The sequence below is a fragment of the Tursiops truncatus genome, chromosome 14 (assembly GCF_011762595.2).
Source record: "Tursiops truncatus isolate mTurTru1 chromosome 14, mTurTru1.mat.Y, whole genome shotgun sequence".
NCBI lineage: Eukaryota > Metazoa > Chordata > Mammalia > Artiodactyla > Delphinidae > Tursiops > Tursiops truncatus.
The window spans coordinates 81,362,664-81,375,932 of record NC_047047.1 but is presented as its reverse complement, the minus strand read 5'-3'; the positions used below and the strand labels follow the sequence as shown (position 1 = coordinate 81,375,932).

The 13,269-nt window shown below is 53.9% G+C and overlaps 1 protein-coding gene across 2 annotated transcripts in view; it reads left to right on the top strand.

Annotated features, from left to right (window-relative positions):
* HPCAL1 (hippocalcin like 1) overlaps window positions 1–13,269 on the top strand; it is a 112,238-nt gene that overhangs the window by 94,380 nt on the left and 4,589 nt on the right. For both annotated transcript variants that reach the window (XM_033838014.2, XM_033838013.2), the window contains one exon: window positions 11,554–11,949. In XM_033838014.2, the coding sequence (XP_033693905.1) occupies window positions 11,572–11,949 (378 nt within the window). In that variant the 5' untranslated portion in view covers window positions 11,554–11,571. The remainder of the gene's footprint in view (window positions 1–11,553; window positions 11,950–13,269) is intronic.

The following is a 13,269-nucleotide window of genomic DNA, read 5'->3' as shown; positions in this document are numbered from 1 at the left end:
AGACGGGGGACTGCCTGCCTGACTGAAGCCCGGAGAGTGGCCCCCCCCATGCCTCCCGAGAGCTGCCTGTCCAGCCACTGCATGCTGGGTGCTGGCCCACCGGCTGGGCCTCTCCTTCTCCGTTCCTCTCCTGCTGGGAGGACGTTGCCTCGGGGAAAGACAGCGGCTCACATCCCGGCCGGGAGCATCAGAGTGGAATTGTAGGCTCACTCTGCCGCCTGCCTGCGGGTCTTTCCCACGCGGGCTTGGTCTGCGTGAGTCACTCCGCAGCCAGCCGGGCCCAAGCAGCCAGGAGGAATTTACTGGTGTCCCAAACCTCCATGCGCAACAAGCCAGCTGAGGTGGTGGCCCCTCTGCCAGCTCTGTGCCCCCCAGGGATGACCGAAGGGGGAGCAGATCTATGGTGGGCTGGGAGTGGAGGGAGTGGCTTCTGAAATCTCACACCGGTTGCTGTCTTCAGCCCACGGTGTCCAGCCTGCCGTGGCCTCTTAGGTTTCCTTCAAAAGAGCAGTCAGCCTGCGGCCGGCTCTGCGCCCCTGAGGTGGTGCTGTGTGACTCATATGTTCGTTAGTTTCAACCTCGGAGCTTTTATCGTTCCCTGGAACAGCGGTAGAGTCCCGAGTCCTGGACTAGATTCATTCTGAGCGTTTTCCTGGGGCATGGGCTCTTTCTGGGGAGGGTTGGGGGGGCGTCAGCCCCTCCTGTTGCTCCCCTTGACCATCTCCTCTGCAATCGGCGTTGCGTTTCTGGCGTCCTTCTGCAGTCATGCTCAGTGCTCACGTCCCAGCCTCTGTGGCCCTGGCTGGGTTCTCTCTGGGCCTCCTTGCCCTGGCACACGCCTTTGTCCGCCCACCTGGAGAACTCTTGAGCCCTTAAGCCTGGCTCAGACCTGCGCTGTCAGACCTCCCAGCCGTCTCACGGGGGACAGGCCAGCTCGGCTCCGGCACTCCTGGACCCTCGTAAGTCAGCCTCGTTCTACACGTTACCCGTATCGTGGCTGTGCTGGGGGCACCTGGGAAGGGTCTCTGCGTCTTGTTCATCCAGGTGTTTCCATGCCCGGCACAGCGTGGGCCTCGGGAACATTTGTGGGCAAAAGGGAACAAATGTCCCTCCCCACTCCAGCCTGGCATTTGGGGCTGTGCCACCGTAAGCGTCAAATTTGCCTTCAAAGCAAAAGGCACTAAGGCGCCAGGTGGGGCAGAGGGAGACCCAGGCTCTGGGGCCAGGACCGCACACCTGGATGCCCACCTGGCTCGCTCAGGCCCACCTCTCGCCAGGTGCTGCTGGCCCCGCTCCTGGCCTGGCATCCAGCACCCTCTGTAGAAACATGGGACTCACCTATGGCTGGACATGCATGGAAATTTCAGCATTAGGAAAAATCACGTGGTCTTGGTTTCGGTCCTGCCTCGAGTCCTTTTCCTGTTGCATCATCAGAGTCTGTCGAGAGAAGCTCATCCTCTCGGGCATTTCCCCTTCCTTTCCCTGTCTTGTTCTTCCCCCAGAGGCTCCTTTACGTCTGACCCACTAACCTGCCTTCCTCCACTGGGGAAGCAGTTCAGAGCGCTCGTCCCCTGAAGATTCCAGTAGCAGTGACCTTGGCTCTAGGGTGAGGCTGCACTACTCAACTGAGAGATCCCAGCTGGAGGGCAGAGTGAGCCCCCGTGGCGGAGGACCACAGAGCTGGGGGTGTGTTCACTGCAGGAGGGAGGAGATGGTACCAGTTTGGTGAACGGACCTCTACTCTGCTGTAGCTGGTCCTATGCCGATAAATGGAACTTTCCAGAACACCAAGTCTGAATTACAGAATGTCCCTTCCTGGAGCTTCGAACCCGAGCAAGAGAGCACTTTGTCATCCTAATCCCTGATGTTGCTTCCCGTTTTCCTGTTACTGGAAGAGTCCCAAACTGTTAGAACAAGAGGGTCCTAGAAGAAACCCATTCACTTGTTCATGTGTTCGTTCATTCAGACACTGCGCTAAGCCCTTGGACACGCAACCGTTATTCAGATATTTTTACTGAGCCTAGTTGTGTGCCAGGCCCTGTTCTGGGCAGTGTGGGGATGTAATGGTGAGCAAAAGCAGGGAGTCAACCATGTATCAGTACAGGAACGGCCACGGAAAGGGGGCAGGGTAAGGGCGGGTAAGCAGCATCCGCTGCTTGAGATGGGCTCTTTGGAGGAGGTACCGCCAAGAAGACTCGAGCAAAGATGTGAACATTGAGGGAGTGCAATTTGCAGGTACTGAGGGGGAGGGCAGACAGGTGGAGGGAACTGCAAATGCAAAGGCCTTGGGGCTAGAACAGGCTAGCAGGTTCTCCTACTAGCATGAGTGAGGTATCCTCTTTCCTAAAGGATCTCACAGTCTAATGAGCGAAAAACATTAGTAAACGATGTACTAAAAGTTGAGGTCATAATAGAAATAAGTTTAAAAATGGTATTGGAATGCAAAAGGAAGAGCAACTGTAGAGGGGTTAGGAAATGCATCCGTGAGTAGGTGACATTTGACCTGGGCTTCGGTGGATGAGTAGGAGTTTGCTGGGTGGCTGAGAGGAGCAGCCACATGGTTGACCTGGTGATTTCAGGCACAAAGTATTCAGGGAAAGCTACCTACAGTTCCTATTCCTGTTGTTAGCGGTTTCTGCAAGGGAAAGAACATCCTCTCCTCTCGGGGACTTTCCTTTCCTTTTCTCCACCTCTTCCTTTTCCCCTGCCTCATTTAGGGCATGTCAACCTCAGGAAAGTGGAAGGAGAGGATGGCTCAAGATAAGGAGGAGATTTCTCTGCCTTGCTTGGCCAGCCTGCCTCTTTCCTTCCTTCTCCCTTCCTCTCTCTTTTCCTCTCCTCCCTCCCTCCCTCCTTCCATCCTTTTATATATTTTTAAAGCTTTGGGGAGTCGTGGGGTTTTAAACTGCTGGGGTGGGTACAGAAGTCAGCAGGACTTTCAGTTGGATTTTCTCAGCCATGGTCATTGCCTGGAGCCCATCCAGCATGTGGCTCCCCGAGGTACGTGGGCTGAATTTGGATCCAGGTACACCCAGTAGCCACCGGCTCCAGAGGTGTTACTGATCCCCTCTTGCCCTAGATCTCACCTGGGGCTTTTGTGTTCTCCCTCAGAAGAAGAGGAGGGACACCCCCTTTCTGCAGCCCCTCCCCCTGGCCTTACACCTTAGCCAGGACCAGACCTGGGTCTTCATTGCAGCTGGCCTCTGGCAAAGTTCTTGAAGCTGCTGAAAATAGAAACCTGTGGGACTCGCATGTAATTATGAAACGCAAACACCCTTATCTTTCACTCAAGGGCACCAAGGAGTGAAATAAACACAGGCCACCTCTCCCAGCTGGCTCGCAGTTAGCAGTGGGTCTGTAAACAGGACGCTAAGGAACTTGGTAGCCCCCTAAACCGCGCCCCAAGGATCTACCCAGTGCTGAGCAACCACTAGATAGACAACGCAAGTCACCTACATATGTAATTTTAACTTTTCTGGTAACCCCCTTAAAAAGGTAAAAAGAAACAGATGAGATTAATGTTACCAAAACGATTAATCTACTGTATCTCAAATGTTATCATTTATCATTTCACATGTAATCAGGATAGAAAAATTATTTTTAATTAATTAATTGATTTTTGGCTGCGTTGGGTCTTTGTTGCTGCGCGCGGGCTTTCTCTAGTTGCAGCGAGCAGGGGCTACTCTTTGTTGTGGTGTGTGGTCTTCTCATTGCCGTGGCTTCTCTTGTTGTGGAGCACGGGCTCTAGGCCTGCGGGCTTGCTCAGTAGTTGTGGCTCGTGGGCTCTAGAGAAAAGGCTCAGTAGTTGTGGCGCACGGGCTTAGTTGCTCTGTGGCATGTGGGATCTTCCCGGACCAGGGCTCAAACCCATGTCCCCTGCCTTGGCAGGCGGATTCTTAACCACTGCGCCACCAGGGAAGTCCCGAAAAATTATTAATGAGATATTTTTTCCCTGTATTAAGTCTTCAAAATCCAGTGAGAATTTTACGCCTAGGGCACTTACATGAATTCAGATCAGCCACATTTTTTTTTTTTTTTTTTTTGCGGTACACGAGCCTCTCCCGTTGCGGAGCACAGGCTCCGGACGCGCAGGCTCAGCGGCCATGGCTCACGGGCCCAGCCGCTCTGCGGCACGTGGGATCTTCCTGGACCGGAACACGAACCCGCGTCCCCTGTATGGGCAGGCGGACCCTCAACCACTGCGCCACCAGGGAAGCCCCAGATCGGCCACATTTTAAGTGCTCAATAGCCACTGTGGTTACTATATTGGACAAATACAGCTTATAGATGGAAAAACTGAGGCACCAGCGAGGTGGAGGGGGCGTGGTAGGGGCGGGGTCAGAAAGCTGGGAGGCGGGGTCTCCAGCTCAAGTCCTGGGGAGCCTGCCCGACTGCGCCCTCTAGCGTCCACCCAACCGCACTGCAGCCGGAGCCACCCCTGCACCGGGTCCTGGCAGTTGTCGCAGACCTCTCAGGACAGGACTGGCCCCTCCTCAGAGCAGCTGCACTAGAAGCCCAGGCAGCAGGCGGCTTGCTTCCCACCTGCATACTGGGAGGAAAGAAGGACACAAATGCAGTAAGCCTCTTTTCCCTCTAAGACCCGGGCTCAGCCACAGGAGGAGCGTTTGTCCATGAGTCATCAGGAGAAAGACCCAGGGCTGCTGCTGCATGAGAAACAACACATACCGCCAGTTTTTCTCCTGCCCCTCCCGCCCCCCGTACCCCACCCCGCCCACCGTATCCTGTTCTGCCGGACAGAACAAGCACTGTCTCAAATGAGCCCTCCAGTCCCTTGAAGTGCAAATTCACTGCAGCCGCCCCTCCAGCCTTTGGCCTTTTATGAGGAGTTGGTTCCTCCCACCTCTCCCATCATCTTCCCCCCAAGTGTTTCTAAGTCTGGTTGGCCCAGCAAGCTTTGGAGATCTGAGGTGATGAAAGCGTTTTAGAGCAATGGGATGAAATGTCTACCCACGCCGGCAGCAGGCGTTGAGCTGTGATTAATGGGACATGAGCGCCCTCGGTTCCAGGAGGCGGGCAGCTGATAGGAACGACGCCATTAAAAAGGCTTTAATTTGCAGGCAATACAGACTTTGGGTTAAATATTTTCATAGGGCTCCCCAGTTACATGTTTACTTTTTTTTTCTTTACAATTTAACACATTAAGAACAGTAACAGAGTAACTGAGGACCACAGAGATGGCTGTTAGCGCTACATTAACTCCCTCCCCCATTTTTCCATTACTGTGAATTAAAACATCGTCTTCGATGCCCTCAGAAGGGTGTTGTTTGTCTGATCCAACCCCTGCTTGGTCGTGAAGCTTTTTAAGCCCAGTAAGAGATGGCTCTGACCCTGAATCAGTTGTCCTCCCCTGGCACATCCGTTCTTTACCCCATCTTTCACTGTAGATGGAAGTAAGATTTTCCGGTAAATGAAAGCTGGGGTGTTTGCCTGATGACAGGGCCAGGGGGCCATTTCTGCTGGGAAGTGGGAGTGGTGGCTTTGTCTTTGCAGAAAGGCTTGCATTTTGTGAGCCATCTTTCCAGCCAGCTGGTCGTCAGTAAGGTTGGTTCATTGGCTTAATTAGTGACAGAGGGGTCACTGGGGTGCAGCGTTCCTCCATCCACCATGTTCCCTTGAGGCTGCCTGCTTCAGGCCAAGAGCCTCTGGGACAGAGTGCTGAAATGAGGTTCTTTAGAAATATTTCACCCGAGCCTTTGGAAAGCACACGCAGGCTGATCCAGGAGGTGATGGGGAGTGCCGGGGGGGGGCTTTATGTGACATTCACGGGCCCCACTTCACAGTGGGAAGACCGTCTTGTGAAACTGTCTGGTGAGAAGTTTAATGGCGAGGAGACAGAGGAGGTGGTCGCCAGCTGGAAGCCCCGCCTGTCACAGACAATCTCATGCCTCGCAGAAGCCTCAGTTCTTCGTCTCTAAGTCAGAGATGATGGAGATGCCCTTGCTCCCAGTCCGGTCAAGCGTGACCCCCGCCTGCAGGGCCTGGAACCTGCCGTGTGCGCCCTAGAGGTGGCCGGTGGGAGTCGAGCCTCCCGTGGCTCTTAAAGTCCTTGTCATTCAGTTTGGATTCCGCGTGCCACCTTCCTAGGCAGACTGCCTCCGCTCCACGTGGGAATGAAGGATTCCTCCTCGGAGCTTGGACCTTCCCCCTCCTTCGTGTCACTTACTATGCCCCATCCGTATGCCATAAGCAGCCTGCAGTGAGAGCCAGGACCTTCGTCCCCAGGCATTCAGAGGACCCAGTGGACTGGAGTATAGTGCGCACAGCCTGTGCACCCAGCCTGGAGCCAGACCCAGAGGACGCGCCGAGGGCAAGGGTGGCCTGCACTCCTGGGCTGAGGTTTTTGGGGGCAGAGCAGCGGCTAGTGGGCACATGTGCACCACAAGCATGTGCACAATTACTCAGGTGCGGGATGTGATGAGCCACACGGGATTGGTAGACAACCAGTTTCCGGATTCTCTCAGGGGATGCCGTACCGCCTTCCCTGACTCCATTGCCTTTCTTGGGGGGGGGGGGTCAGCCCTTGTGATGAGAGCCTTCTGCATCTCAATAGGGACACAGGATTCTTCGACCTGGGACCTCCAGGCCCAGGGGTCCTAGACCATCAGACCGCAGAGGGGCCCAAAGAACACTGTGGTCCTTATACCGCTTGCCACCCACCCCCACCCCCGGTTTTACAATTTGTGGTAAAATGTACAGGACATGAAACTGACCATCTTGGCCATTTGTACGTGTACAGTTCGGTTGTGTTAAGCACATTCACACTGTTGTGCAGCCAGCACTCTCCAGAACTCTCTTCCTCTAAATTCAGCTTGGGCTCTTAGGGAATTTCTACAAACAGAAGCCCAGTCCCCAACTCTGGATTCTTCCCTGGTACCCCAGGACGGCTTCGACATCCTTGGAGTTGTCTTGAACTTTCTGTAGCAAAATTAATGTTACCGACTTTTAAAACGGTAATGCTATAAGTCAGCCCTTTAATTCAGCTGACTGGGTGTGGTCAAGAACTCAAAGCAGAGGTGGGTACCCTACTTGAAAGCCGTGGGGTCTCCCTAAAGGACACTGGAAAATCAGTGATGGATTCCTGCAACATCATCCTCAAGCACGTGGTCTCCCATCAGCCCTGATTCTGACGGCCCCAGACTTTACTAACTCAACCTTCAAGACAGTGGCAGGAAAACATGATTTTCCACCCACGATTTCTTGACAGTTTTCCCCCAAAGTAAAACTTACCTTTTTTGCTTCCTGGACCCATCCCTCAATTTCTCCCAGCCTTGCTTTTCCTCTCTGTACAGCTGGGAATGCCAGGCCGGCCCTGCCCATCTCGCAGGGTTCAGGGTTGATCGTAGAGCTCTGTGGTCAAGCTCAAATGGACTCCTGGTCACATCCCAGCTCCAGCAGCTGTGGGACCCTGGGAAAGTTACTTGACACCCCCGGGCCCCAGTTTCACCATCTGTGACACGGTCTGCACAGTGCCTGGCACAGCTTGGTGAATTGTGGCTGCAGTGGGGGGCTTTGATGCTAAAATGGACCAGTGTGAGTGACTCGCCTGCATCCTACATGCTCTGGCCTTGATGAGCTCTCAAAGGCAGGACCCAGGCCTGATATGTCTGTCCCAGAGTCCTACCTTCTCCCCTCTCCCCATCCCGTGAGCCCCCAGAACTCTCAGGAACTCCTTTGCATTGCATCCCCCAAAGGGGAGCACACCCAGGCTCTGCTGGAAGGCCAGCTTTACCAGAAACCACCCTGCCTCAGAGTTAGCAGGTGTCTGTGTGTGTGTGTACACAACCAGTACCAGCACTGCAGCGGGAAGGCCCCCTCAACCAACACAGATGTCTGTTGTGCGCCCGGCCCAGGGCGCCGCTGGGGTTCTGCAGCCCCACGCGCCTGCCTGCGGGGACACGCGAGAAGGGCTGGGAAAGCGGAAGCCTCCCGGGCGGACCTCGGAGGCCTCGGCTGTCACCTTCCAGTGGTTGTGTTGACCGTATTTGTCATGCTCCCTGGTATGGTCCCTTCCTTCCCATAAACATTCGTTACATTGGGTGGAGGAGGTGTTAGGAGTCGGCACTTCCGTGGGATCAGAAACAACACAAATCAGAGACGCATTCTGAGGCCAGTTGATACCATTGTTCTGAGCGGTGGTTTGGTCTTCACTGAGGTGAACGGATTCTAAAAGGACCGACCGTGCGAATTCCCTGGTGGTCCAGTGGTTAGGACTCAGCACTTTCACTACCCGGGCCTGGGCTCGGTCCCTGCTCAGGGAAGTAAAATCCTGCAAGCCATGCGGCGCAGCAAATAAAAAAAAAAAAAAAAAAAAACAGAAGATGTAGAAGGACCAACCGGAGCTCTCAGAGCCCAGAGCTTCACAGAAGGTGGGTTGTTTCCACGATGAAAAGTGCAGGAATGCTAATCGGGAAAAGGCTGTACCATTAACTATTGAAGGCGGCCGGGAAGGCCATGTTCATGACCAGGGTGCCCTTCCCTGGACCAGCCTCCCCTGGCTGCCCCCGGCAAGATGTGGGAGGGGGCCAGACGACCTGGTCCGAGGGCTGGCTTTGCCTCCAGAGCCTTCGGGTCTGTTTCCTCCCTGGTGAAGTGGGACTAATACAGGCAAGGTGTCTGATAAAAACAAAAGTGTCCCACAGGCTGTGGACCTTCTGATTGTCCCCGATGCTGGCAGATCAGGAGTTAAAGCTTTGGGAACCTCACGGTGCCTGGCACGGGGCTCTGCCTCACGGATGCTGATGCCACACGGTACCAGGTCAGTTCTCGGGGCAGCTGTCTTAGGGCCCCAGAACTGCTGCATCAAAGCACCACAGACTGGACAGCTTCAAAAACAGACATTTATTCTCTCTCGCTTCTGCAGACAGCAAGTCCAAGATCAAGGTGTCGGCTGGTTTGGCTCCTTCCGAGGCCTCTCTCCTTGGCCTGAAGACGGCCACCTTCTCCCCGTGTCCGCACATGGTCTTCCCTCTGTGTGTCTGTGTCCCAAGCTTCTCTTTCAAGGGTACCAGTCAGATTGGATTAGGCCTCACCCGTATGACCTCATTTATCTTAATTACCTCTTCAAGGGCCCTGTCGCCAAATACAGCCACATTCTGAGGTCCCAGGGTTAGGACTTCAGCGTGTGAATTTGGGGGGGACAGTTCAGTCCACGACAGCAGCTGGCCCGCTCTGCCCACCCCTACGGACACGTGGGCACACGCTGCTGGAAAAAGGGCCTCAGGTCTCAGCTGAAGGAGTGAGGAGCGAGGAGGGGCAGATGTGGTGAAACCCTCCGCATTGCAGCCCCTTCTGCTCCTGGATGCTGCCTTTGAAGCATGAGATGGGAAGTTGAAGGGGAGACACCTAAGACAAACCGCTCCTCTCCACACCCTCCAGACACTGGCTGGGAGACTTTCACAGTTAAGAGGAGTGTGGAAAATACAAAGCCTTGAGAGGAGCTGAACTGAGTAGAGGACTGAAGATTAGCCTTTTTAGTGCAGGAAATGCGGAGGTGGAAGTGTGCGGTCTGCGGGGTGTCTTAAGTCAAGTCTGGGGGCCCTGGGGCGGGGGAGTGGGGCTGCTGGGGGCCATTGGAAACTGACAACCAAGTTACTTAGAGATTCGCTGGTTTCCACTTATTAGGATCAACCTATAGGTAAAGCAGAAAGTAGAGACTGTAAACCTTGACGATGTACAAATAGTGGTTCCCACGCAAGACAGGAGCTGATGTGGAAGGAAGGTGGAGAGGTTAGGGAAGGAGAAGGGAATCAGTAGCTTGATCGTACAGAGAGAGAGAGGTCCGGGTCAAGTTGCTCAAGCAAGAAATAGAGGATTCTTGTGTGTTTATTTTTTTGAATTAAAAAAATACACAGAGTTCAACATTTGAAATTACAGAAAGATTTATACTAAAAAGTCTACGGTTGTATAAAAAATAAAATAAAAAAATATATATGATAATAAAAACTGAAAGCAATGGTAGAGGGATATTTATTCAAAGAAAATATGTTTGTTGTAAAAGAATAACTGATCCAAAGAACATTAAAAAAAATCAACTATACTTCAATGAAAACTAAACTAAAAAAAAAAGTCTCCGTTTGACCCTTGTCTATCAGCCGTCTCTCTTTCTGTAGCCAGTGTTATCATTTCCCAAGAAGTCATTCCAAACATACAAGCGCGCACATATATTTTCTTTGTTTTTTCTTCCACAAACAGTAGCAAAACTCTATGTGCTGTTCTACACCTTTTCTTTTCACTTAAAAACAGATCTTGATGATTATTTCACATCAGTTAGTAATACAGACGCCTGCGTTGTTTATTATTACAGACAACGTGCAGGAATTGGCCGTGTACACAGGCTATTGGCACGGGTGGGAGCATCTTTAGATTTGTTCCTAGCAGTGGGGTTGCTGCGTCGAAGGGAACGTGTTTGTAATTTTGAAAGATATTCCCAAATCCCCCTACCTGGGGGTTAGAAAAGGAACTTTTCTATCATTTAAATGTGTATCAATTTAAATTTCATATAATTTCAAGTCATAAAGATAACAAGTAAAAACAATGATATATATGTATGAAACTAATAACATCTGGGAGGAGACAAAGAAGTAAAAGGAGGTGCCAGGGAAGATACGTGAAGTACACGGATTATATTTAGTGATGGGGATTCGCTACTTAATGTTTAGCATTTATAAATGTGAAGAAGCAGTTCAGGGTGGTTACCTCTGGGACGAGGGTGGAAAACCTTTTGTTTTTATTTTCTATTCTATATGCTTCAAAAATGAGTAAGCCACGTACTAGTGTTACTGTGAAAAATCAGAAAATAAAGTGAGGTGGCGAGGTGAAAGCTGTATTAATGTCTAGTAGGAGTATCAGCCCAGGGTCAGTCTTATGGATGGGTCTTATGGAAAACCTCGTTGGGGAGCACGCTTCTGCACGCCCGCAGGTGCCTGAGACTTGACTACGAACCTTAGAGACATTCATGTACTCTTGGTGCTAATTCTAGATCCACCCCTGCCCCCCACTCCCAACCAGAGGGCTTCTCAGAGGCAAAAACAAACAAGAGGGACTCCTTAAAAGCTTCTGGACGCCTGTTCTAAGGATAAAATCAGAACATGGTGCCCGAACAAGAAAAGAACTGCTCAGAACACAGGGCGTGGGGTGCAGTCAGCGTGACAGTTTTGCCGGAAGCTGATGAGGGTGGTGAGAGTAAGGGTTTCATCCTCCGATCTTGTACAGCCCCTGCTGGGCACTTGATTTCAAGTTGTTTCCACCTTTCCACATTCTGGAAGTCAGGATGTGCCTTGCAGCGCGAGGTGGCCTGTCCTGACTCCACCGGCGCCTCCTGGCCTTCCTGGTGGTACATAGACCGAGGGCCCGCCTCCCCGCAGGGGTCCTAGGAGGGCTGGGGCACTGCATCGCGGGGAGGGCCGGAGGCGGGCCTCTCCAGCCCTTGGTGCGGGACACGCGGGGGACGTTTCTCCGCGCCGCTCGGTGGCTGTAGGCTGCGGGGCGCCCTCCCCCGCCCTGATGGCGCCAGCCCGGGCCCCTGTCTTGCAGGTGTCGCCGCCGGCCGCCATGGGCAAGCAGAACAGCAAGCTGCGGCCCGAGGTGCTGCAGGACCTGCGGGAGAACACGGAGTTCACGGACCACGAGCTGCAGGAGTGGTACAAGGGCTTCCTCAAGGACTGCCCCACCGGCCACCTGACCGTGGACGAGTTCAAGAAGATCTACGCCAACTTCTTCCCCTACGGCGACGCTTCCAAGTTCGCAGAGCACGTCTTCCGCACCTTCGACACCAACGGCGACGGCACCATCGACTTCCGGGAGTTCATCATCGCGCTGAGCGTGACCTCGCGGGGCAAGCTGGAGCAGAAGCTCAAGTGGGCCTTCAGCATGTACGACCTGGACGGCAACGGCTACATCAGCCGCAGCGAGATGCTGGAGATCGTGCAGGTGCGCCCCGGAGAGGGAGGGGCTGGCGGAGCGCGCCCGCGGGGTTGGGGGGTGGGGTGGGGGCGGGGTCCGGGGTGGGGTGGGGGCGGGGTCCCCCGGGGCCCCACCCACTCCGGACAGCGCTCCTGTCCTCCCCGCGCCTTCAGCCCTTCGCAGCTAGATGGCTGCCAGCCCCTCCCTCGTGCACTTTTGAAAGTGACGAGTTGTTTCCGGACTGGCGGGTCCTTGCAGATAGTGATGAGAAGAGCCATAGTTTACTGATCACTGGCCACCCATCAGGCCTGGCCTAAGCCCTTTGATGAGTTGTGGCCTTCCCGACCCTGGCGGGGCGGGGGTGGGGTGGGCGGAGCCGGGGATGGAGGTGTCATTCTCTGCATTTCACAAAATGTGAGGCTGGGTGGGGGACTGTGATTTCCAGAGAGTTAACAGAGCTGAGCTATAGTAATTCAGAGAGAATTCCAGTAATTGAGAGGACCCTTGACACTTACAGAAGCCACCTGCCAAGACCTGTTCGAGTCCCCGTGTCTGAGAATAAAAGAACAAACAGTTTGGCATGTCCCCAGGAAGGTGCAGTTGTAAAGCAAAACTGAAACATTAGCGGCCACAGAATAAGCTCTGGTACAGAAAGCACTTCAGAGACCTCTTTGCCTCGACTCCAGCCAGCAGCTCTGGCAGGGGAAGCTGTTTTCCAGAAAGAAACCGTGTTTTGTTCACTTCCCCAGCTTCCTAGGTGTGTGGTAGAGAGGCACAGAGCTGCCGCTGCCTGGGTGCCTCCCTGCACTCCCACTCCTGGAGCCTGGGAAGTTCAGTTCTAGAATTCCTCAGAGGAGATGTCCTCTACATGGAAGGAACTTCCGGGCTAAGCCACAAACAGAGGGTATCAAACTCATGAACTCCTAGACCAGCAGCAAGTGGCCTGAGGAGTGACCAACCTATTTCCCAAACAGGTGGTTTTCGCACAGTGAGAATAAATCAGCACAGGTTCAGGGCACTCTGCTCCAGCTGTCGCTCCTGGCTCTTGGTGACAAGCGGTGGTAGAAGGAAGAGATCTCCTTCTCAGGAATCACCTGTCCCGGCCCACAAGCTGGCCCGTTCGCTTCCCTGGCCCTGTCCAAGCAGACTGGCCCGGCCGAGACTTAGAGACACAGCAGGACAGCGAGGGGCCCCATGCCTGTCCGAACGGGGTCTGGCTGCTAGGCCCCCAGACCAAGTGCCCCAACCCTGAGACCCTTCGCGTGGCTCCCGCAGGCGGCTTGGCCTGCTGAGCGGCGCGCCCGGCCGCCACTCCATCGTCAGAACGGACTGGGCTCTACGTGCTTC